The following is a 24652-nucleotide window of genomic DNA, read 5'->3' on the forward strand; positions in this document are numbered from 1 at the left end:
AATTTTAATACTAATCTATTAGAAATATTTTATAATATACAAAATATAATAAACAATTATATAAAAAATCTTTCTTCTTTCTCTTTTACTTCGTACAGAAGACCCCTACCCTCACCCTCACCCTCACCCTCACCCTCACCCCCTTCATATATGAGTATATGACCCACCTAATAGCCGTTAAGTTCCCCAATTCAAAGTGCTATCATTTTCCCTCTTTAGATGAAGTCATAAAACAGTAAACAATATGCAAAAACTAACAAGATCTCTCCTCCCTCCGGTCCATCATGTAACCAACGGTAGTATTTCCTCTCTCTCCCGCCAAACGCCCCCCCAATTCCCGCCACGTTCAAGCTTAAAATCCCTCTGCCTCGATGGTCAACTAAACAAGGCGCTCTTAGAAATGGCCCTCTTAGGAACTGAAGTAACATTCCACGACTACGATTCTCTGATCACTGAGTGCGTGACTCGAAGGGCTCTGCGGGAGGGCCAGCGTGTCCATGGGCACATGATCAAGACACAGTACCTCCCGCCGGTGTACCTTGCGACGAGGATTCTGATCATGTACGTGAAGTGCGATGTGCTGGAGGATGCACGGAGAGTGCTTGAGGGAATGCCAGAGAGGAGCATAGTGTCCTGGACGGCCATGATCTCAGGCTATTCTCAGAAAGGTTGCTGTAACGAGGCTTTGGAGCTATTTGTTTGGATGCTGGGAACTGGTAATGCATCCATTTCTTCACGTTAAAGCATGATATTTGAACATTGGTCTTTTGAGTAGAGTGAAAAGTTTCTGTTTTTAATGTTCTTTCTTGTGAGCCACTTGCTAGAATTAGTGAGATTACAGGCAAGCAGCTTAGGAGAAGTGATATTAGTTGGGTTTTTGTGTGTGTGTGTGTGTGTGTGTGTGTGGAAGAAAATAGTTATAGCATGATGATAAAGAGATTTAGTATGTTCTGCAACGATTTTGAGTTAAACACCTGTTGATGCCCATAGAAAAATTTGTATAAGTATGGTAAAAACTGAATGAATACCTCATTGATGCCCAATATTGCAATGAGGAATCTGAATAGCAGAATATGTAAGTGGCAGGCAGATAACGAGATATATTTCCTGTCTTACGAAGTTTATTTTGGAACATGGAATCTTCTGGATATATATAAGTCGGTGGAACAAAGCGATATAATTTGCTTGGCAGCTTATTAGTATTCACTTACATTTTATAGCTAAATTTTGCAGATACCGTTCTTTAGTTATTTGACTGAGATATGACTTGGCTACAAAATTATTATATGAGGAAGGCATTAGTAATTGTTTCCTTGAACATCTACAGATGCTCTGTTAGGCAAACTGCATACTTCTAGTCTTGCCTTTCTATCCCAATTTTCCTCTAGCACCCGTCGAGTTCGAGGTTGCTTTTATGTATTATTATTTCTTTTGCAGTGGAATGAATATCTGGATAACACCTTTAGTTTGTATTGCAATTTAGATAGATTCTGTAATTGGTCAATAAAACACTCTTGCATGCACATGTTCAAGAAAATACAAATTATGTCATGGTTCTTTAGTTTAGAGTTAAGCGTCGAGCAAACTGACAGGTCTTCTGCCCAACGAATTTACTTTTGCTACTATTCTTACATCTTGCGCTGGGGCTCGTGGCATCGATCATGGCAGGCAAGTCCACTCTCTTGCAATCAAAACCAACTTTGAGTCTCATATATTTGTTGGTAGTTCCCTTCTTGACATGTATGCAAAAGCCAACAATATCCATGAAGCTCGAAAAGTCTTTGACATGCTGCCAGAAAGGGATGTTGTTTCTTGCACTGCTATTATATCTGGATATGCTCAGTTGGGACTTGATGAGGAGGCCTTGGAATTGTTCAGGAAGCTGTATAAAGAGGGGATGCAATGTAACTATGTGACATTCACCAGTCTTCTAACTGCACTGTCAGGGCTTGCTGCTTTGGACTATGGCAAGCAAGTGCATGGACTGATATTTCGACATCAGCTGCCATTTTATGTTGTTCTACAGAATTCTCTGATTGATATGTACTGTAAATGTGGGAGCCTCACATATTCGAGAAGGATCTTCGATAAAATGCCTGCAAGATCCGTGATCAGTTGGAATGCGATGATTGTAGGATATGGTAAGCATGGGTTAGGGAATGAGGTTGTTCGGCTTTTCAAGTCCATGTGTGATGAAGTGAAGCCCGATGGTGTTACTTTCATGGCTGTCCTGTCTGGTTGCAGTCATGGTGGACTAGTTGATGAGGGTCTGGATATTTTTGATCATATGGTCCAAGAACAAGGGGTGAAACCAGAAATTGGGCACTACGGGTGTGTCGTGGATCTTCTTGGGCGTGCTGGGAGGATCGAAAAGGCTTTAGATTTCATAAAAAGCATGCCATCTGAACCAACTGCAGCGATGTGGGGTTCGTTACTTGGTGCTTGTAGAGTCCATGTCAATGTTCCTGTCGGAGAGTTTGTTGCTCAAAAGCTTCTCAGTGTCGAGCCAGAAAATGCTGGTAACTATGTGATCCTATCTAATATTTACGCTGCTGCTGGAAGGTGGAAAGATGTGGTCAGTGTCAGGAAGTTGATGATGGATAAGATAGTGATGAAGGAACCAGGCAGGAGCTGCATCAATCTTGATAAAGTTATTCATACCTTCCATTCTGGTGAACGTTTTCATCCACAGAAGGAAGAAATAAATGCCAATATCAAGGAGTTATACGTAAAGATCAAAGAAGCTGGCTATGTTCCTGACCTGAGCTGTGTACTGCACGATGTAGATGATGAGCAGAAAGAGCGCACACTTCTTGAGCATAGTGAGAAGTTGGCAATTACCTTTGGACTGATGGGTACTCCTAAGGGTGCCACTATTCGAATTACAAAGAACCTTCGTATCTGTGTTGATTGCCACAACTTTGCCAAGTTTGTTTCAAAGGTGTATGGAAGAGAAATATCTTTGAGGGATAGCAACCGTTTCCATCTATTTGTCGCAGGGGCTTGCTCTTGCCAGGACTACTGGTGAAATGACTAAAAATTCATAAGGCCATTAATTCCAATAGTCGGAGAAGATTGATATTAGATAGAGCTACTGATCAGTGATGATGGACGAAATGGAAATCTGTGCAGGTGATTAAGGACAAATGAATTCAAAGTGGAATGGCACATCTTTATGAATTTGAGAAATGATTGAAGTAGATTCCATGGTGAACTCTTTTTTTGTGCAACATATTCAAGTACAAAGGAAATGGAAGGAGACCAAATAGTTATGACTGCTCACGCCCAAGCCTTTCAGACATTGACCAACATCAATGCACATGATTAGCCGAACTGCCGAAGGTATATTCATGAAATTCAGGAGAACAAGTAAATATACTAATTTAACTTTTGTGATTATACCATTTCTTTCACCTATACCATAAGATAGGCATTTGTCTAATCCTGTACTTCAAATATTGGAAGAACAATTCAGTAAGTCGTACTTTTACTTTTCTTGAATAACAGAAATATTCTTTTCCACCTATAAATTACTGAACTCAATGGAGATTATCTATATAACTAACATGATTCTGAATTAGAATAGAAAACAAGTAAGTGTTTTAGTCCTATAAAATTAAGAATACATTTTACTAATTACACCACCATCAGATGGTAATTATTTATATTTTTACCTTACACCTTCAAAGGGTAGTAATTTGTATATTTAGTTATTTACCTCTTAATAAGTTGAAAAGTTTTACATCTTCCTCCAATAATCTAATGTTTGCATGTGACCTGTCCAAATGTTTGGAAATTCTATTGGCATACTTAAATTTCTGAGTATTGCTTATTTACCTCTGCCTTTGTTTTAAGTTTTCACATTTGATTATGATGGATATGGGAGTAAGTGCTTCTTGATTTTTGTTGCAGCTGGCTGCAAGAACATGGCAGCCTTTACCAGGCCCACATCGGAGTGCACCAGATGTCAGTGAAGTTGCAGGCAATCTCCCAAACTAGTCTTCTTACCATCGGTTTCTAGTAAGTTGGTGCACTCTTCTTGCATGAACTTGACTTTTAACTACTACAATGTCCAACCCAAAATGATTCCATATCTGAATTTTATCCGACATGAACTTGGATTTGCCTATTTCTGAAGTCCAGGTTTGTATTTGTATCTGGCATCTACTCTCATCTTGGATATGGATAATCATCTATACATCCATACCATTTAAATTATTGGAAGTAGTTTAGTACTTTAATAAGAACAGAATAGAGTTTGTTTTTGCATTTAATATGAAATTACTAATCTATTTTTCATATACGTTTACTAATTAGGGTACAGATTTGAATAATAACATGGTGCTACATAAATACAGAGAGCTCATTGAATTCTTCTAAGAACTTGGGAATCACATATATACACCTAGACATTTAATCATTACAAAAAGGATTCATACACCTTATGTTAATGGCAATCTTTAGGTTGTATGAAAAGTAAAACAGTGTGAAATCTTCCAACTTGTCATCAAGGACTACTGATCCTCTTATTCATTAGTTTCTATCAAGAGCTTTCAGAGTTCAGAATCTTAGATGCAAAACTCTACTGTTTGATGAAAGCATCATAAATTCGTTCAAGAGTAAGGAAAAAAGGAGAAAATACAAAGATCAGCAGTCAGGTATTTGCAGTATCTGCAGTGAAGTGAGCACTTATCATCTCCATGTTCCTCTATATGAAAAGGAGAAGTGGATGTAGCTAATCTGCGGTTATAGATAGGAAAGAACGCTCAAGATTTCTACCACAGATGGATACTTTTAAGTAAAACTCTACGTATTGCTTCATTCTTTTCTAAAGGTCATAATGCAAGGAGGAATTGAATCTGAGAGGCCAACCAAAGTGATTGACTGGTTGGCTAAGTATAGTGGAAATAGGAATACTATCTTTTTATGATATGGATCAGGTGAACGTGATTTTGTATCCAATTTGGGTCGGGATTCTTTGGGGAATTTATTCTGTATTAGGGAAAGGATGTAATTCCTGAGGCATAGTGGCCTTTCATTTAATGCATTTTTATTCGAGAAGAGTTGTTCATCTTTGTAGAGACTTAGTGAACTATTCTCTTTTTTCCCCCCTCCTCTTTTGTGTATGTATAGAAATATCAGTACACAGGCAATGGAATATTCTACTTAAGCTTTGAATCCTTCCTCGAAGCTGCTTAAATGGTGTGTTTTGTTGCAGAAAAATGAAGTGAAGCAGATAGTTTCGGAAACTGTCCAACTCTTTATTATTTAGTTGTGGGAAGTAAATTGGGAAGTGATTTGTGTGACTTCCCCTAAAAATATAACTTCCTTATTTCTGTTCAAATCCACTTCCTCGGTAGATGAGTCTATTTTCCAACTCAGTTCTCAGTCACATGTAAAACATATGACCACTAAAAAATCTAGATCTCATCCCATTTATTCCGATTTTTTTTTCCTACATGTATAACCTTCTAAAATCTCCTATCTTGCATGTATAAAATTAGTATTTATGGTTTATGTCCTTTAAAAGTAAGTTTTTAAAATCATTAAAATTTTCATCAATTTAACTAAAGAGATAAAATTATATCCGATCACATGGGTTAAGTCGAGTCCAGTTAATTAATTAGTTTTATCCTTTTTTTATCTTATTATTTTAAATTTCAAATAAATCAAAAATTTGCAAGTGGATATGGATTCTACTCTTATAAAGCAGAGTAGTTATGTGTTGATTAGGGTGTGAAAAATTAAGTTATTTTATTATCTCGTTTTTATCTTTTATCATAGTCGTTAGATCGTCCTTATCTTTATAGCCGTAGAAATATTTCGATATTCTAAATCCTAGTCATCTTTATCCACCAACAGTCACCCTATTTTTATCGTCTACCACCACCCTCAACTATATGCCATCCTCTAACAACAGAAGTGTAAAACATATTGATTCTTGTAAAACTCAGAAAAAGATAATCTAAATTCGATAGGTAAAATATATATATATATATATCCATATTTTGAGGAAATAAAAATAATTTAACTAATTTGGCATCCAATCAAAGACCAGCAAGTATCCCAATCTATTAAAAAAATTCAGCAATCTGAGGTGCAATGTAGTGTTGGAAGTATACTATATTTCTATTGGAGGTCATAAGTTTGAGTGCTTATGAGCACAATCTTTTTTATAAAAATTAAAATTAAAATAGATTACACTTATGAACGCTTGTTTTGACTCGTAACTCTGTTTATGTTTGTTTAACATATGATTATCAATAAAAAATAAAAAAATATGAGTATCTTATTTATTTATTTATTTATTTATTTATTTTTTAAGAGATGGATTACATAATTTTGCCTTTCAACTAAAGAGCATTGTAGATAGTGTAAAATCCTCATTAAATTCATTCAACCGGTTTAGAAAGAAGGCAATATTTAATACCCAAAAGTTTTAATTTCTAATATCTAAATTAGAATTAACATCCAATAATCCTCTGCATCCAATGAGATATCCTTAGCCATAATCCTAACGCTGCAATTCTAAGATCAGAATGAGAGATAAAAGCCCAAGTTTATAAAGGAGTAAGGCATCGTGCTTTACTTTAGAGATTGAGTTATCCACGAGTTTTGATTTACCCCTTGTTTAATTTAAATATAATACCCAAAAAAATCGAAAAAAAAATATGATATTATCCTTAAAAGTTGCCGTAAAATAATGCAGAAGGTATAAATTATGGAACTGTATCACTAACAGATTCTCAGTTATCATAAATATCTTCCACGGATGGAAATAAAGATAACAAATATTTGACCAACTATAAACGATGCGTATTCTCTATCTCTATCTCTATATATATATATATATATATATATATATATATATATATATATGCATGTATGTGTTACGGGAGGGTTAATCTCTCTAAACCATTATCCATCTTCTCTCATCATTAACCTTGAGACATGGTGAGAGTAGTAGAAAGTTATACTCTTTGTTTTATTCTTCTTCTTCTACTTCTTCTTCTTCTTCTTTACCTCTTCTGTATATTGGATATGTGCAGGGATTTGTGCAGTCAATTGTAGTGTTAGTGCTTGCCTCTTTCGTTCTGGGATGCTTAGCTGATTGCAATCACAATAATGTCTACAATGTTGTGGATAACGGAGCCAAAGGAGATGGCGAAACCTATGATACAGATGTACGTAAATCTCTCTCTCTCTCTCTCTCTCTCTCTCTCTCTTAAAGTTCATCTTAGTATTCCATTAAGTTTTGGTGCTTAGTTTTTTGTTCCTTCAAAACTAGTACTTTACTGCATATTATGACAAGAGTTTACAATATTTATAATGCTAAGTTTATCCAACATGCAGGCATTTTTAGATACTTGGAATGCTGCATGCAAGGACTCTACAGATCCAACTATGCTTATTCCCTCAGGGTTTACATTCTTGCTGAACCAAATCATCTTCAAAGGACCTTGCAATTCTAACATCCATGTTCAGGCAATATATAATATATCCATCTATACTCTCTTTTTTTTTCATGATAAGAATTAAAATCACAAGTACTCGCCATTTTGATGCTGTAATCTTTGTGGATTATATAGGTTGATGGAAATATTGTAGCTCCCAACAAAGAATGGGAAAAGAAAGCAGAACATTGGATCACATTTTCTGAAATTAATGGACTTAAAATTGATGGGTCTGGCCAGGTTGATGGCAAAGGTTCAGCATGGTGGTCTTGCAGAGGAGATAAAGTAACCATTCTTCTTCACTTTCTCTTGTTGCTCTCTTTTATCTGCCATTATGATCACTGTTTATTTACATTCGATCTTCTATTTTCTTTTGCAGAAATGCTCCAAGACACCAGATGTAAACAAATCTATAAATATAATATATATATATATATATATATATATATCAAATCTCTTCAGCAATTATTTTCTGCATAATATATGTCAAAAATTAACAGTTATAAATTTGGATGCAGGCATTCTTTGTTTTGAAATGTAAAGATGTCCAATTGAGTGATTTAAAGTTTGTCAATAGCCCTCGAAAGCATCTGAGCTTATATGACACTGTTGGGGCTCAGGTTAGCAGACTCACTATAAAAGCACCAGAGGATAGCCCTAATACTGATGGCATACACATACAAAATAGCCAAAATGTGAAAGTATTTAAATCAACTATTGGGACAGGTAATCCAAATTTTCTTATTATCTTGTACATTAATCATTATATCTAAAGTTTATATTTTGCCCCTCATGTTATTATTGGCTTATTATGATCAGAATCCGGAGATCGGTATTACCTAACGGCGAATGATATAAAAAAATAGAAAAGAAAAGAGAAAACTCAAGAACCTAAAATGCCTTACACTCAATTTTTTTTTTCTTTTTTTTACTGTTTTATTATTATTACAGGTGATGACTGCATATCAATTGGTACTGGAACATCAAACATTAACATCAGCCAGATATTATGTGGTCCTGGACATGGCATAAGGTTTATTCCTATATCTTATCATTGTTGAAACAAATATTTTCCATATTATACCTATAGAAGCTCCTATGGATCTTAAATTCTTTGTATGTGTGCATAGATACATATCTCTCCCATTTATACATTTCTGAATCAATTAAGTTAACCTAATCTTCCTTATTGTTTACAGCATTGGGAGCTTGGGTGAGGATGAGTCTGAAGCAAAAGTAGAACGCATTCATATTTTCAACTGCAGACTATCCAACACAACGAATGGAGTAAGGATTAAAACATGGCAGGTAAACTCCGTGCATTGATTATAGTTCATAAATCTATTTTTTGTAACTGCGACTGCATAGATGATTCCTTGCTTCATTTTGTAGGGTGGATCTGGCTATGCCAAAGATATATCATTCATTAACATCTTCTTTGATTTTGTTGAGAAACCAATAGTGATCAATCAATATTATTGCGACGATAATGATAACTGCAGCAATAAGGTATGCTTTTATACCTCTCATCTTTGTTTCAAATTATCCTATAATTCTCTTTAGTTCATCTTCTTAATCTTTTTTTTTTTCTCTCTCTTTTCTTTTTCTTCGCAAACGATTAATAGACGTCGTCCGTTCAAATTACCGATGTTTACTACAACAATGTGAAAGGATCATCATCCCAGGAGACTGCTATAATTCTTGATTGTAGCAAGACAAATTCTTGCAATGGCATTGTCATGGAGAATATTAACATCAAATCGGCGAAAGATGGCGATGGCAAAACAACGAAAGCATCTTGCTTTAATGCTGAAGTAATTATAAAAGGCGACGTCAAACCGCGGTTGCCATGCTCGAGTGATTCGTGAAAGTTTTCGATTTCCATTAGTTATTGTAGTAGGAATTCATCAAGTTTAGCTTCATTCTTTTCTTCAGCTAATCGATAGAATTACCATTGTTAGGAGTAATTTTGCATTGCATTTCAAGCCCCATAATTTTGATTTTGTTCTCTTTATCTGACTAAATATAATATGAGAGCGTTTTGAGAAGTAAAGTTTTGCATGGAATATTTTGTTTGTGATACCTTTCTGAGATAATTTTAAGAATAAAGTCCAAAATAATGAGACTCGAAATGTAAATACTCAAAAGATAGGGTGTCAAATGTAATTTTACCTTATATATGTTAGGAAAAATAAATAAATCCTATTGTAGAGCTGCTTTAATTAAATGATGATGCAAAATAAAATAATAATTAGTAATCTAATAGTACTAATAAATATTTAATCTAGTAATATTAAGAAGTAATAAAAAATAAAAAGAAATTAAGAATGTGAGGGAGAAATCCTTGGGAATTTAAAATACCCAAAATTCCTTTACGTGGGGAGTTAGTTTTTCTTCCAAGATTCCTTCGACAGAGATAAAATATTGTTTGACTTTTAAAATTTATAATCTTAATCCAACAACTATAATACAAGATTTAATTACCCTTAAAATCTTAACCATTAGATCTCCATTAAACTACGTTTTTTTCTTCCATTAAGATTTCGAGATATCATTTAATATTAAATAATTTAACTTTGATTACTTGGAGATAAACTTCAATTTAAATATAATTTAAATAATTATAAATAATTAAAAAGATAAAATATAATTAAATTTTCATTAAGTTAATTATAAAAGACATCAATACTCTTATTTTGATATATATACATTACTCTTAACGATATATATATCTTTTACTTAATAAAATATTAAAATAATATAATTATCAAAAAATAATGTGCAGGATTATATATCTAAAAATAATTATTTAAATCGGTAATATCTTTCATTCTTATTATACCCTTAAAAATCTTAACCGTTAGATCGTCGTCAAATTGATTGATAAATAATTAATTCTATTGCAAGGAAGAAACCCTCAATATTGTTTAATCTAGCAATATTAAAAATTTATATAATATTTTTTAACTCTACTAGAGTTAGAGTTGGTTGGTAATTTTTTTATTTTATCATTAATTAGTCTATGACGGAGCCAAGCCAAAACTATTTCTCAAAAAAAATTATTTATTTTCTTTTTTTATTCTATTTTATTTTAAACAATTTTTTTTAATTTTAAAATTCAAATCCAACAATATATCTAATATATCTCAGTTCGGTTGAAGTGGAGATTTACTCTCTTCGTTCTAGTTTCAGTTAAGTTCCCTTTTACTTCAGAGTTCAGAAGGAAAGTAGTAAAAAAAAAGAAAAAATGGTGCATGGATTGCTATTCGTTGTGTTCATCGTAGTAGCTGCACTAAGCTGCAGCTATGTCTCTCCAAAGGAGTGCACAAATATTCCGACGCAGATGTTGTCGCACACCGTCCGTGCGCAGCTCACGACCACCGCCGGCGAAGATCGGAAGGCTCAGATGCTCTCGCATCCCCACCTGAACCCAAGTGAGGAATCGGCATGGATGGATTTGTCCAAGGATCCTACCATTGGGGAGTTTGATTGGCTGATGCTCTACCGGAGCCTGACGAGTTGGAGCGCGGTTAATGCGTCGAAGGAAAGGAGCAACTTCCTTACGGAGGTGTCGCTCCACGACGTCCGCCTCGATCCAGATTCGATGTATGGGAAAGCTCAGCAGACGAATATGGAGTACTTGTTGCTTTTGGATGTTGATAGGCTCGTCTGGAACTTCCGCGATCAGTCCGGTCTATCGTCGCCTCCTGGTCGAGCTTACGGAGGGTGGGAAGCGGCGGATAGTGAGCTTAGGGGGCATTTTGTTGGTAAGTGGTTATTCGGATCAATAACTTATTGCCATTGATTCAGTTTTGCCAATTGTTGATTACGCTATTTTGATGTGTTACAGATTAAAAAGAAAAAAAAGTTGACATTTTGTTCCTTGTTTCTTTGTTTTTTGTGTGGGGTTCTTGGTCGGTTCTTGTAGATTTAGGATGTAAAAAGTTAAAGTCCTTGAGCATTGATGTCGTCCAGCATGATTCAGCATGTGGTTAGTTCATAATAAGTGTTAATTTCTTTTCGTTCTTAGATTACTTATCTAAGATGTTGCAAAGAAAAAAGCATGATGGAATTCAACTTGACCTTCTACTCCCTTTCTAATGCTTTTCGATGGTCCTATTATCTCTTGAATACAAGTGATTCAGTTATTTACTTAAATTTCATCATTTGAACACTTCACTTCAACTCTGATTGCCTCTCCCCAAAAAGAGTGTTCTCCACAAGTCAAGTGAGTAATTTCGTTTCAGTTTCCTACTATTCCTCATTGGTGCGCTTTGTACTATTCTTTTCTCTTCACTACTTGTTTTCAAAATGATACTGATCTCTATGCAATTAATCGGGTTTGCAGGGCATTACATGAGTGCCACAGCACAAATGTGGGCTAGTACTCATAACTGTACGCTGTTTAAGAAAATGTCGTATGTCGTTAATGCTCTTTATGCCTGCCAGAAGAAAATGGGAACCGGATATCTTTCTGCTTTCCCAACTGAATTTTTCGACCGCTATGAAGCTGTACAGGATGTTTGGGCGCCATATTACACCATACACAAGGTAGTGCTTAAAAGAAATGGTTGCCAGTTATACCATCAAATCATGTACTATTGCAAAGAACGATTCATCCTCATATCGAATTCATGATTAATATTATCCTATTTTCTATGTAAACATTTATATGCTCTTTTAACAGATAATGGCAGGTCTTCTAGATCAATACACATTGGCTGGTAACTCCAGAGCTTTGGAAATGGTTGTATGGATGGCCGAATACTTCGGTAATCGTGTGAAGAATGTTATAGAGAAATACACTATAGAGAGGCATTGGACTTCCCTTAATGAAGAAACTGGTGGAATGAATGATGTTCTTTATAGGCTATATAGCATAACAGTAAATTTCTATTCTTCATTTACTTTTGTATTATCTTGGAGATGTTGAATGGAATTCTCTTGCAGAATTTTACCTGTGTGTGTCCATTTTCTTTAAAGCATTTTCTGAATGGAAATCTAAACTCCTCTGACTTTGTGCAGCATGATGAGAAGCATTTGGTACTTGCTCATCTTTTCGACAAACCATGCTTTCTTGGATTGCTTGCTGTGCATGTAAGAATCTTTTATTACTGCAAGTCATGGATTTCTGTTTATGGTTGTGACTATATATATGTGTGAGTAGTCCAGTGTTACCTTCTGCATCCTTGATTTTAGGCAGATGATCTTTCTGGTTTTCATGCCAATACACACATCCCAATTGTTATTGGAGGGCAAATGCGGTATGAGATTACTGGTGACCCTCTTTACAAGGTAAATTTTATCAAAGGGAGATAAACTCGTCGTGCTTAATTGTCTGCATCATTTTGCATTTTAGTGTACAAAGAATGTCATAAGAAGTGGCAAAATAAGGACTTCTTCTGAAATGGAATTAAAGTAGTTGGGAGCTTCTTCTTTTTTCTGAACTTATATTTTCAGTTCATAACTTTTTCTATCAATCCCTAACTTATTACTTACTGAAGCTTGATGAATCTGATGCCATACCCAATTTATTCTACAGGAAATCGCATTGTTTTTCATGGACATTGTCAATTCTTCTCATACTTACGCAACTGGAGGAACCACTGTTGATGAATACTGGTAATTGTCTAGTTAATTACAATTCCATTATAACTCAGGATGTTGTCTGTGTTCTAAATGGATATGATGCCAACCTGAACTGCAGGTTAGATGCAAAACGTTTAGCTGATACTCTGACCACAGAAAATGAAGAATCTTGCACTACCTACAACATGCTTAAGGTGTGTCACTCAGATTTCGATACAAAATGCTATGTAATTGCGAAAATATTTTATTATCGCAATTCTTAAATAGAATTTTCATATCTGTGCAGGTTTCTCGCCATTTATTCAGATGGACAAAAGAAATGGCTTATGCTGATTATTATGAGAGAGCTCTGATAAACGGTGTTTTAAGCATTCAAAGAGGAAGGGAACCTGGAGTAATGATTTATATGCTTCCTCAAGGCACTGGCCAGTCAAAAGCCCGGAGTTACCATGGGTGGGGAACAAAGTTTGATTCATTTTGGTGTTGTTACGGGACAGGTATCACAATATTCATTTTTTTCATGTCATTCTGTTTATATCGTATCCTGTACATTTCTTTAGCGACGAACATACATATCGCTTGCCTCACTGCCAATAGCACTTAATATTGCAGATCAACTTGAAATATTACTCTCATTTAACACTTATATAATCTTATCATTGTGCAATCTTCTTTGTTTGCAGCAATAGAATCGTTCTCAAAATTAGGAGACTCTATTTACTTCGAGGAAAAGGGCGATACACCTGGACTCTATGTCATACAGTTTATACCAAGTACTTTTAATTGGAATACTGGAGGGATTTCTCTTACTCAAAAAGTAAAACCTGTCAATTCAGGGGATGCTTATTTTCAAGTTTCGCTGAACATTTCTGCAAATAAGGTACTCTTCAGAAGTCTCGCCTTAAATTAAGTGAAAAAAATAAAATTCTGATGTCTATTCTTCAGTTATGCAGTTTATGGATATTAAAATTGGAAATGCTCACTGCTAAGTGACATACTCTAACAACTCTATATGCATTGAAACCGGAAACTTTGAGATGATGGATTGGCTTATCCTAGCTAAATCTTTACATATTTTGTGACATATGTAATGCAGTTGGCCAGTAAATCTTCAACTCTGCACATAAGGATTCCATCTTGGACATCTCTAGATGGTGCAAAAGCAACCTTAAATGGTCGAAACTTAAAACTAACAAATCCAGGTAATATTCTACTTATGTTCTTAATCTAATAAAAAGTATCATGCCATTTACTTTATTATCTTAGAGCTAAAGATGTAAATAACAGAGTGGTAAAACTTCTTGCATCTGCATTAGTAGTGTCAGTAATATTTACTACTCAAAGGTCCACTTCTATAGACAATGGTTTCTGCACTAGAAGTTCAATGTAGAAATGAGTCATGAAGCTGTATCTAGACATCAAAAAGATTGATAAAATTGTGAACGTTCTGAAATATAGGCCAGAAGAGAGACCAACTTGAGCTTATTATAGTTTTCTAGTACTTGATCATTATGAACATGGAACATTTCTCTTCCTTCTTGATTCCTTGACAGGAAATCTCCTCTCCGTCACCAGAAAATGGAATTCAAATGATAAATTGACCCTTCAGCTGCCTATATATATAAGGACAGAAGCAGTAAAAGGTTAGTGAGTGACAACAAGATCTTTTACTCTCTTCTTGCATTCTTCTACCAAAGAGTCTCACATCATCTATCTCAATTCCTTGAGATACTACTGAACATTACCAAGGTAACAAAGTAATAATGTTTCTTTCGATCTCCGCAGATGATCGGCCTGACTTTGCATCCCTTCAGGCAGTACTATTTGGTCCCTACCTCCTCGTAGGCCTGACAACAGGCCAATGGGACATGAAAGCTGGGAATTACAGCTCCATCTCTGATCGGATCACTGCCGTTCCATCTTCACACAATTCTCAGCTGGTAACTCTTACCCAACAAATCAACAAGGAGACTTTTGTCCTCTCCAACACAAACGGCTCTCTCACAATGGAAAACTGGCCCAATGCTGGAAATGATTCTTCTATCCATGCAACGTTCAGAATCTTCGCTAAAAATTCAGAAGGCCAATCCAACAGTACAATGACGGTAGGGAACACCGTAACTATCGAGCCATTCGATCTCCCAGGGATGATGGTCACTAACAAACTCACCATCTCCAACACCAAGAAGGATGCATCTTTGTTCCATGTCGTCGCAGGATTGGATGGTACGACCAACTCAGTGTCATTAGAATCATCCACTCATGCAGGATGCTTCATATCTGCTGGAGGAGGATGCTTTATATCTGCTGAAGTAGGTTACTCTGCTGGAAAAAGAGTTGAACTTGCATGCAGAGGGAGTTCGAGGTTGGACATGGCTTCGTTCCAGCACGCAGCAAGCTTCATTCCAACTGCCGGATTGAGGCAGTACAATCCTATCAGTTTTGTGGCAAAAGGCGTGAGGAGGAACGTCCTGCTTGAGCCATTGCTTAGCTTGAAAGATGAGTCTTATACTGTCTACTTCAACTTCGGTGCTTGAGATAATGTAGAGATATCCTCATATCATATGAAATATAAATAGCTGGAACTATCACAGGAGTAGTAGATTTTGCTTTCGGCAAGTTCTTATCAAACAAGTACTCTGAATGGATCATGTAGGGAGGAGGTATTCTAAATCTTTTCCAGTTTGAATAATTTTTTTGTTTCTTTCAGTGAAAGTTGAGCTAAAACTGAGTTTCTTTGCCAGGAATCACCATCAACCTGAAGTCTATATTAAGCAAACAAGCTTTATTTATAATTTGATATGCAAACAAGTAAATTGAATTCCATATACATTCATGCAGCTTGTTATTCTATTTATAAGTTGTTTAAAATTTGGGCTGTTTACATAATTGCCGTTAGAAATCTTATAACTCTTTTGGAATTGTCATTAAGATTAGTTTATTTGACAAAATATTCATAGAATATTCGTAACAGATAATTATTAAAACTAACAAATGTACAGAAATTACTAAAATACAATTCACTTTTTTATTTTGGACATTACTAAAATACTCGACCAAAGGTGTAGGTCGCCGGGGAGAGGACGGCCGGCGTGGTTGAGTTGTCGGCATACTCGTTGAGGTACGTGCACTCTTCTTGCTGCATGGCAAGCTTGGTGTACGTGGAAGATTATGGGAATGGCGATTGAATACGTGAAGGAGGCTGAGAGATCGTAGAGTGGAAGGGATGGCGAGTGGGGAGGAGAGGAAGAACATGAGTTCTGTTCATTTGCTCAATAGATATTCATTGTCGTCCTCTATTATGACATAGTATTAGTTAAATTATATCTGACTTCTATCCATATTTTGTATCTCTATGCCAGATTTTTATCCGTATTTAAATATGTATTCGAATTTCTTTCCAAAAATCCCACCTGTATCTAAATCCGTATCCGAATGGAGTAAAATTTTTTATCCAAATCCGATCCATATATCTTAATATTTTGAAATAACCTTTTTGACAGCAATTGAGGTAAAATTTGCATTACAGTAAAATCTTTTTGATAACCAACCTGTTACGCTCCACTAAAAAAAATTCGGATACAGGTCAGATATATTTTTCAGATTCGGATACGGATATCGAATATCCGTTTACCCGCATATTTTTTAAATAATTTATAGTTTTTAGTTTGCTTATTTAAATAGTAAGTATTAATATTATTACTAATAATACGTTATATATTATTTATAGAGATTAATTTCTCTAATTTTATATATTTGACATACAAAAAAATTATTTATTGTAAAACTCTTAATAATTTTGTGTTAATTATATTAAAATAAAATATTATAATTATTTTAAATTTAATCAATATTCGTTTAAGATCCGATCTTTCATCCGAAAATTATCCGTATCCGTTTCGTTAGGATATGGTTTTAAATTTTGCTCCGTCCAATATTCGTATCCGAATCCGTATTCGAACTAAAAATACGGATCCGGATATGGGTTGAGCACTATCTGATCCGTATCCGATTCGTTTTCACCTCTAGATATTGTTGATTTTTGGCTCAAATTCAGATTTCAGCATTTTGCAAGCTTGATGCACTAGTGCGTTCGAACGGACCTGGGGGCGTTTGAACGCAGTTTCTAGATAAAGGCTATTGTGCAAGCGTTCAAACGGCTCAGCCGTATTCGAATGTGAATATGAACCCGAGAGCAAACTTGATGCAGGTATTCGAACACCAATCTGCATTTGCAATAGGCGCATTCGAACGCGTCCCGCGAGCATTCGAACGTCCCGTAGAAATCCCTAACTTGAACCAACTCTATAAATAGAAATATTGGTTTTTAAGGCTTGGTGTGGGCATTTTGCAAGAGAGAGAAACTTGTAGGGGAAAGCCACTATTGTTTAGAGTGAGATTAGAGTTGTAAACTCTTTGTATTTGAAGATTTGCATAATGGATTGAAGATTTACTCCGCCCGTGGACATAAGCACATCGTCGAACGACGTAAACATTGTCTCTCCCCTTTTTCTCTTTATGATTTGTATCTATTTGGTGTTCATATTTGTGATTACCTTGAGTATGTGAAGTTCTTTACAACTAGCATATTATATTTGGAGTTCTTATATTGATATTAATATTAATTATGCTAATATTTTATTTGCCCCAAATTATTGCTATTCTATTTGGATTTGTTTGAGGGTGTAGGGTTTTCCTTCCGCTTCCCTCACCCATTTAGATATTTGCACAATATATATTATTTCCTAGCTCTACCTTTCCTGAGTGAATAGAGGGTGGACTGTGACCAAAGCCCCAAACCTAGTCGACCCAAAAAACACGACCGAGCCCGCCCAACGATTATTTCTACATGTATACTATCTTCCAAATCTCTGCCAATTCTCCAATTCTCTCCCTTCTTCCTATATTTCCTTGATTCCCTCTCCTAATATATCTTCCATTATTCACATTCCTCAATATTCTCCCTTCCTTTGTAGTTCAATATGTGCACGGGGATATAAATAATACTCGATCATGATTTAAGATGTCTAGGTGTAATTTAGCTTTTATTTTAACAAAGGGTTAAAAGAATATTCTCATAAAGCAATCGTAACCCTTTTGTAAGACTATATATCATGAGAACGAAAGTCGAAGGTAGCAACAATAGATATTAGAATTGGGCAAATTATATTTTTACATGTCTACGGTTTGACCTAATTGTATGAAATCTCTGCATTGTTATCCTAAACATTTAACTCTCTTTGGTCAAAATTAAAATACAATCGTTATTTTTTTCATCAAATTTGACAGACCGCAATATGGGTCGAAAGTTATTTAGATGTGCAAAATTATATGCACAATGATATATTCTGATTTCTTAGACATTTTAGAAGAACGAAAAATCCAAATATGTTAACACATATTTTATAGAAAAAGTCCAAATCTATTACATAGGAAAAACACACCATCTTCTGATCAAAGTAGGGATAAAAAGTGAATGTTTACTTGATTTCTCCCTTTCGAGCATTGAATGAGACTACTTATTAATTGTTGCAGATCTGGGATCTGAAGGAACCCTAGCACATGTTGATAAAAGCTATTGATGACTGAGGACTATAGGAATGGAGGAAAGAGAAGGCAAAAAATCAAAAGGAATACGAAGACAGATGTGATCGCATCCGGAAGTTATTTGACTCAATGGATCGAGTCTATTTATTTTTTAATTAATTTATATGTATCTTTTATATAAACCTTTAAGATAAGTATAATTAAATCATATAAGGTGGTACTAATATAAATCTAGTAAAGTTATATAAACAATTAAGATAAGTCTAATTAATTCATGTAAGTCTTTAAGATAAGTTTAATTAAGTTATGTAAATATATAAGGCAAGTCTTAGTTCAAGTCCTGTAAGCTTTTAGGGCTAATCTTAGTATGATTAATTATACTTGGCATATATATATATATATATATATATATATATAGGGGTTGGAATTCTTTGTTTAAGCATGTATTCAAGTATTAAAAAATTATTGAGTCTAGCTATTTTATTATTATCGCATTTACTATTTTATAGTAATCATTAAATCGTTAATATCTTCATAGAAGTAAATCGTAACTATAAAATCCTTCTAAGTATCCAAATCCTAGCCACCACATTTCTCCAACAGCCATCTTACCTTACAGCCATCCATCACCACTCATGGTCGTCTGCCACCCTCCAATGACCACTACAACGTCGGATAATTATCGATCTGTCCAATTTTGATATTTCTCTAATGTTTTGTCTTTGTCTTTATAAAACTAAAGTCATTAGAACTCTACTTATAAGGCTTTCTCTCATAAAAATATCATAATTTTCTTACGTCCAAATTGTTCTAAATCTAGTTCGTAACAATTGTTATTTCACATTTTTATTACGTAAACTAACAATTACACTTTGGTTTGGACAATATAGGCCTCATTCACGTGTGTAGAATAAGAATAAGCTTATTCTAGAATAAGCCTTTTTATTCTAGTATTGTAACTAAACATCTTATTCTAATATAGTTTTTCACCATTCTCTCTCATCTTATTCCATACAACTTTTAAAAAATAATTTAATAATAATTCACGATTACTATTTTACCTTTAGATTAGACAGCATTTAATTACACATCATCTCAGCTATAATTGAGATTCTCTCTCTCTCCACTATCTCTTCTATTAAATATCGGTCGTCTCAGCTACTATTCATATTTTTTCTCTCACCTATCTTTTCTTTTAAGTATTAGTCATCTCACCTACGGTTGAGATTTATTTTTTTCGAACTAGTAAATTCTACAAAAATTAAAATAAAAAATATTAAGCCTACACACTTTTCTCACAATACGGGCTTATAACCTCGTAGTACACCGCAGTGGGTGTTTATAACCTCATATTATATCACGATGCCGACTTATAACCCTATAACCCGTAATGCCCTTTTGTTTCTTTCAGTGTATGATTGTTTTATATTGAATACAGGCTTGTAATTTTGTATTACGCCACAGTGAGGGTTTATAACTTTGCATTATACCACAATATAGTCTTATAACATTATATTAACCCGAAGTGCCTTTTTATCTAGTGCATGGTTATTTTATATAAAAAATATGAAGTTATTTTCCCGCAGTGCAAATTTATAACCTTGCATTACCCTGTAATGCATGGATATATAAAGTATTTTAAGTCTACAGTTTTAATAAAAAATAATATTATTTAATACTATTACTTCAACATATACCTCTACTACTTTCATATATATTCGAAGATATTTTTATCGTTTGGTATAAAACATTACCAATTCCCAACACAAATTTATTATTTTTCAATACTTTAATATTAATTTTATGTTATTTTAAATATAATTATTACTTCTTACACTAAAAATAAACTAAACATTACAATAACTTATACTAATATTAGCCTTCTTCTTCTGATATTAAAAATTAAAATACTTATACCTATTCGGACTTTATTCTGCAAGTGAAGGGATGCTAAAGGAATTAAGTTTTTTTAAGTTAAATATATATAAAAGTTTTGTGCACTTCTAAGAGAGATGCTCAGTAACCAACTTAAACTAATGGAGTCTTAAGTGCAATCCACATTCCAGTATTTCACCTCAATTGCAAATTATGTTGTGGAGACGTGCCAACTGAATTTGAAGCAGACATTCCAAGGTTGGATTGAACTGTTCAGCGAAAATAGAAGCAAAAGAGAGCCACTAATAGGTGCCTTGACAGACAGCACAGTGCAAAACTAGGAGCAATGAGCTACAAGAACTCAAAAGGAGAAATTAAAACCATGACAATTTGAGAAGAATATATTTACTCTCCCAAATTGTATCGCCAAACATAATAATCTCCACGGGCAAATGAAAGAGAATGTATCAACTTGCCATTCAGCAGTCATTAATGACATTACACAGCATGTGAACATTAAGGGCCTAGCAACAAGAAAAATTCATCTTTTATATATACGGCTAACCACATTGATAATATCTTCTATAAGCATTGATAAGAGAACAAAATAACAAAAACATTTACATAAACAAAATGAAAGGACGAGAAGATGTTCAACTTTCAAAAGATCTACAGAATGCTGCTTATTGAGACACATCAAAATAAACTTGTACACTGAAAGCAGCATGTTGAGTTACAGATGCAATACCTAATACTTCTTCCTGCAGCAACCATCATTCAACTTTAAGCAAGATAAATATTTGGAAGCTATGCATGACTCTCAGCACAGATCCATCTTTTGTATGAACAAACAAAAGCAATGAGAACCAAAAACACCCAGAAACACCTAAGGTCTACAAACTTCATGAAATTCCACCACCCTAAGTCCAAAATTGCAGACCTATTACACCCAAATCAGGCCATCTATTCTTACATCCTGATTCCATCACCCTATTCTCTCAAGCACAGATCCATCTATTTCCTGCTACATGACTGAACCCTTGCTTCACTACAAGTAAATTCTTCCGTCCTTCCAGACCATATATTTATCAGTTCTTAAAAACAAGTAGTAGTCATACAATCCTCAACTATCAGCAAGTCCCTGAAAATAATATTTATTAGCACAGCCCAAGTTCACATACACAAACCATGAAAGCAATTCTAGACAAGAAATTATGTATCTATACATATCTGATGAAAAAAAAATGCCCTAGCATAATAAATAGAAAATGCACGTCCTAAATAAGAGCGAGTTATACAAAAGAATCACTAAAGTGCCCAAAAAACACATCACAAGATTCCTAAATAAAGCATCAACAAAAGCAACAGAAAATGACTTAATGGCAAACTGAAATAATAAGATATCTAATCAAGTTATATTGAGTAAAGTTACAGCCATCTATGTAGAGACCAAAACTATGGCACAAGTTCCTCATCTCCCGGCGAGTAAGTTGTTTAGACAATGTCGAGCTAAATATGAGTTGTTCATGAAGAACAGGTTTAAGTCACACCCCTACTTAGATGCACTTCTTCATTCCTCGCAATTCTTCAGTAACCATGCTATTTGAGAAAATATGAAATGCAAAAGAAAACTGAAGAGAGGACACCAACAAAAGAAATATACATCGTGTGAACAAGAAACCTCAGACAAGCAAACATTTACAAGATTAAATCACCACAGAGAGCAAGCACAGTGTCCTAACATTCATGAATTTGATCAACAGAATGCAGATGTCACACAGGACATTCAAGCATTGTCACTACCAAACACGCACAGATAAGAAATGAATGTCAAGAATGCTTCAGGATGTCAAATGGAACATCAAATGTACAACTATTACTAGCATAAAAGACATACAGTAACAAGTAGCAAATGCGCTGTAATGTTACACATTTGCACCATTCCTCCATGCACCATGCGTTAAGTGGCCACCAAACATAAGATGAGATTTCATGTACTATCACTTTACTACTGCTGAAATGTAACATGCCAAACATAACATTAGATTACAAAGCTAGCCAAATAATAACCCATACTAGACTCCATAAACCAGCGGAAGCGAAAGCTCACACACAAGTACAACATGCAAACCTTTTAAAATCAACAAGATAGAGTTCTTGAGGCTGCAAGATGCTCCAAGCATCACATATCCAGCCACTTAGGATGACAACGGACACTGCCAAGCAGCCAAAAGGCATGGATAGACTAGAGAAGCATCAAATGAGAAATCATAATCCTTGTTTCTCAGCTCCCTAGATCTTGTCAAGCTTTTCAGCCTTCACAACAGGATTTGCTTTGGCAATGGCATCCTTGGCAGCTGTTCGATAATCAAATGGGCAGTCGTGCTTGTCAGAATAACGGTGGGTGGCACAGAAGAGGTTCCCACACCGGCAGTTGAACCCTGTCAGTCCCACGCGCTTCCTGCAGGTATTGCACCTCCTTGGTCCATCCTTGACGTTGACATTGGTAAGACCACCCTCACTTGAGCCCACAACAACAGCCAACTCTGCAGCTACAGTCTTTGGTTCGACCAGAGCAACAGCTATATCTGCATTACCAGGAACCACTGGTTCCTTTCCGTTACTGTTGCCGTTCACTATGCTGTCAATGGAGGATGCCGCCAGCATAGCCTGCTCCTGCTTCAAGACCATCTCCTTATGGCACTTGGAACACATGTTCATCGTTGCAGCACTGCCAAAGAAGCCACAATTGTTTATGCAAAGAATCGGTCCTTCAGGGGCTTGGCATCCGGTCTCCTCCTTGTGTTCCATGCTTCCAACTACCCTATAGTACAACACACCAATGTCGTTGAATCAAAAACAAAAACAAAAAAGGAACCAGCTCTCCAGTGAATATGACAGACTTCAATCATACTATAAATTCAGCATGAGCCTGCATAACAAACAAACTAGAAATTCGATACATATCGCCACTAGAAACAGCCAACTCTATGTAGTTCTGTAATATGTGTTCAAATTCATGTATATTCCGAATCTGAAAACGTTTGTCTCTCTCGCACAAATGGTAGGTAAGAATCTCCCAGTTAAGCAAAGAAAAGAACAGGAAATAGGAACTCTAAATTAAATTTGCAACCTTTCTCAATGAACCCGCAACCTCCGATAACATAAACATAATTTTAGGTTAGATTCAAGAAGACAGCAAACCTATCAAATATTTATTAAACTATCTACACCAATTAAACATAAGGAAAAGAGGAAAGAATGGAACTTTCTACTGAATTTCCCATCTTTATCGCATAAAACGCACCACGAAGGAGCACAACATCCAAAACGATCAGAACTAAAAACGAAGGGGACGAACGAAACCCTAACAAGAAAGGATCCGAAGCCCTAATCGAAAACCCAATAAAATCACGAAACCTAGCAGACCTGCTTAAAAAGGCTCGGCCTTTCTCACGATTTCCCTGCGGTGATCTCCCCCCGACGATTCCTGCAATAAGAAAGAGGAGAAAGAAGAAGAATAAGAAAGAATCAAATCTACCAGCCAACATCGAGTTCGATTCACTTCGCAAAATAGATACAAGGAATCCCAGAAACCAAACAGCAATAAAATCGAATATGGCGACCTTACAAGCCCTAACCCTAGCGGAGACAGAAGGGTCGCCTCGGAATCGCGAGACTGATCGAATGAAATGCTCGAGAGTCGCGAGGGGTCGAAGATAAAAAAAAGGCGACGGAGAGAGGAGGAGAGAGAAAGATGTCGGAAATGACAATACTGCCATAGACAAGACGCCTATTTTCTCTGCCATTCTAATACAGTTGCATACCTTATTACATGCGGGAAGCAGTATCCACCGTCCATCTGTTGATGATCTAGTGAATGGACGGTCAAACTCCTAGTACGCAGACAAAATTTTATGCGCACACTCATACAGTAACCTGTGAGGCTGCGCCACCGAATAATGCCATGGCATGGGGGTACTTCATATTTGCACTACAAAGTTTCTAAATTTTGATAACAGTAAGATTCGGCTTTTAAATCGAATTATATACACAAAAGAGCCAAATTTACTATTAAGAGATGTTTTTACTGTGAGGGCCCCACAAACACTTTAACAAATACTTGAGAAACAGTTGTTAAAGAGGCATTTCTCCTTCTGACCCCTCTCCTTCTTGGTATTTTCGCC

General features: G+C 35.3%; 4 protein-coding genes across 6 annotated transcripts; 3 read left to right on the plus strand and 1 right to left on the minus strand.

Annotated features, from left to right (window-relative positions):
* Window positions 1-119: 119 nt before the first annotated feature.
* On the plus strand, window positions 120-5054 carry LOC140767309 (putative pentatricopeptide repeat-containing protein At3g13770, mitochondrial). The gene is made up of 3 exons (XM_073107166.1): window positions 120-716; window positions 1593-3342; window positions 3913-5054. The coding sequence occupies exons 1-2, from the start codon at window positions 245-247 to the stop codon at window positions 3026-3028; spliced, it is 1908 nt and encodes a 635-aa protein (XP_072963267.1). The 5' UTR covers window positions 120-244; the 3' UTR covers window positions 3029-3342; window positions 3913-5054.
* A 1826-nt stretch (window positions 5055-6880) lies between these two features.
* Window positions 6881-9522, plus strand: LOC140767559 (polygalacturonase ADPG2-like). The gene is made up of 10 exons (XM_073107519.1): window positions 6881-6954; window positions 7050-7184; window positions 7354-7485; window positions 7590-7739; window positions 7834-7854; window positions 7973-8180; window positions 8406-8487; window positions 8654-8762; window positions 8847-8963; window positions 9080-9522. Exons 1-10 carry the CDS (start codon window positions 6952-6954, stop codon window positions 9320-9322), a joined length of 1200 nt encoding a protein of 399 aa, XP_072963620.1. The 5' UTR covers window positions 6881-6951; the 3' UTR covers window positions 9323-9522.
* Window positions 9523-10651: 1129 nt separating this feature from the next.
* LOC140767481 (uncharacterized) lies at window positions 10652-15902 on the plus strand. Of its 2 annotated transcripts, XR_012105582.1 has the most exons (13): window positions 10652-11221; window positions 11803-12005; window positions 12142-12339; window positions 12480-12551; window positions 12654-12749; window positions 12997-13076; window positions 13162-13237; window positions 13330-13540; window positions 13727-13923; window positions 14140-14245; window positions 14597-14686; window positions 14829-15706; window positions 15788-15902. XR_012105582.1 is itself a non-coding variant. In XM_073107408.1 (12 exons), exons 1-12 carry the CDS (start codon window positions 10702-10704, stop codon window positions 15578-15580), a joined length of 2601 nt encoding a protein of 866 aa, XP_072963509.1. In that variant the 5' UTR covers window positions 10652-10701; the 3' UTR covers window positions 15581-15776. The 2 variants fall into 2 exon arrangements, 1 of the variants encoding a protein (XP_072963509.1); XM_073107408.1 differs by lacking the exon at window positions 15788-15902 and having other exon boundaries at window positions 14829-15776.
* Window positions 15903-22453: 6551 nt separating this feature from the next.
* On the minus strand, window positions 22454-24203 carry LOC140767798 (zinc finger A20 and AN1 domain-containing stress-associated protein 8-like). Of its 2 annotated transcripts, none has more exons than XM_073107842.1 (3): window positions 24092-24203; window positions 23895-23955; window positions 22454-23289 (listed from the first exon to the last, which is right to left on the minus strand). In XM_073107842.1, exon 3 carries the CDS (start codon window positions 23274-23276, stop codon window positions 22758-22760), a length of 519 nt encoding a protein of 172 aa, XP_072963943.1. In that variant the 5' UTR covers window positions 23277-23289; window positions 23895-23955; window positions 24092-24203; the 3' UTR covers window positions 22454-22757. The 2 variants fall into 2 exon arrangements, with proteins under 2 accessions (XP_072963943.1, XP_072963944.1); XM_073107843.1 differs by having other exon boundaries at window positions 24097-24185.
* Window positions 24204-24652: the final 449 nt, after the last annotated feature.

Source organism: Typha angustifolia, chromosome 9, assembly GCF_048772165.1.
Source record: "Typha angustifolia cultivar Huaian chromosome 9, ASM4877216v1, whole genome shotgun sequence".
In the NCBI taxonomy this organism is placed as follows: Eukaryota; Viridiplantae; Streptophyta; class Magnoliopsida; order Poales; family Typhaceae; genus Typha; species Typha angustifolia.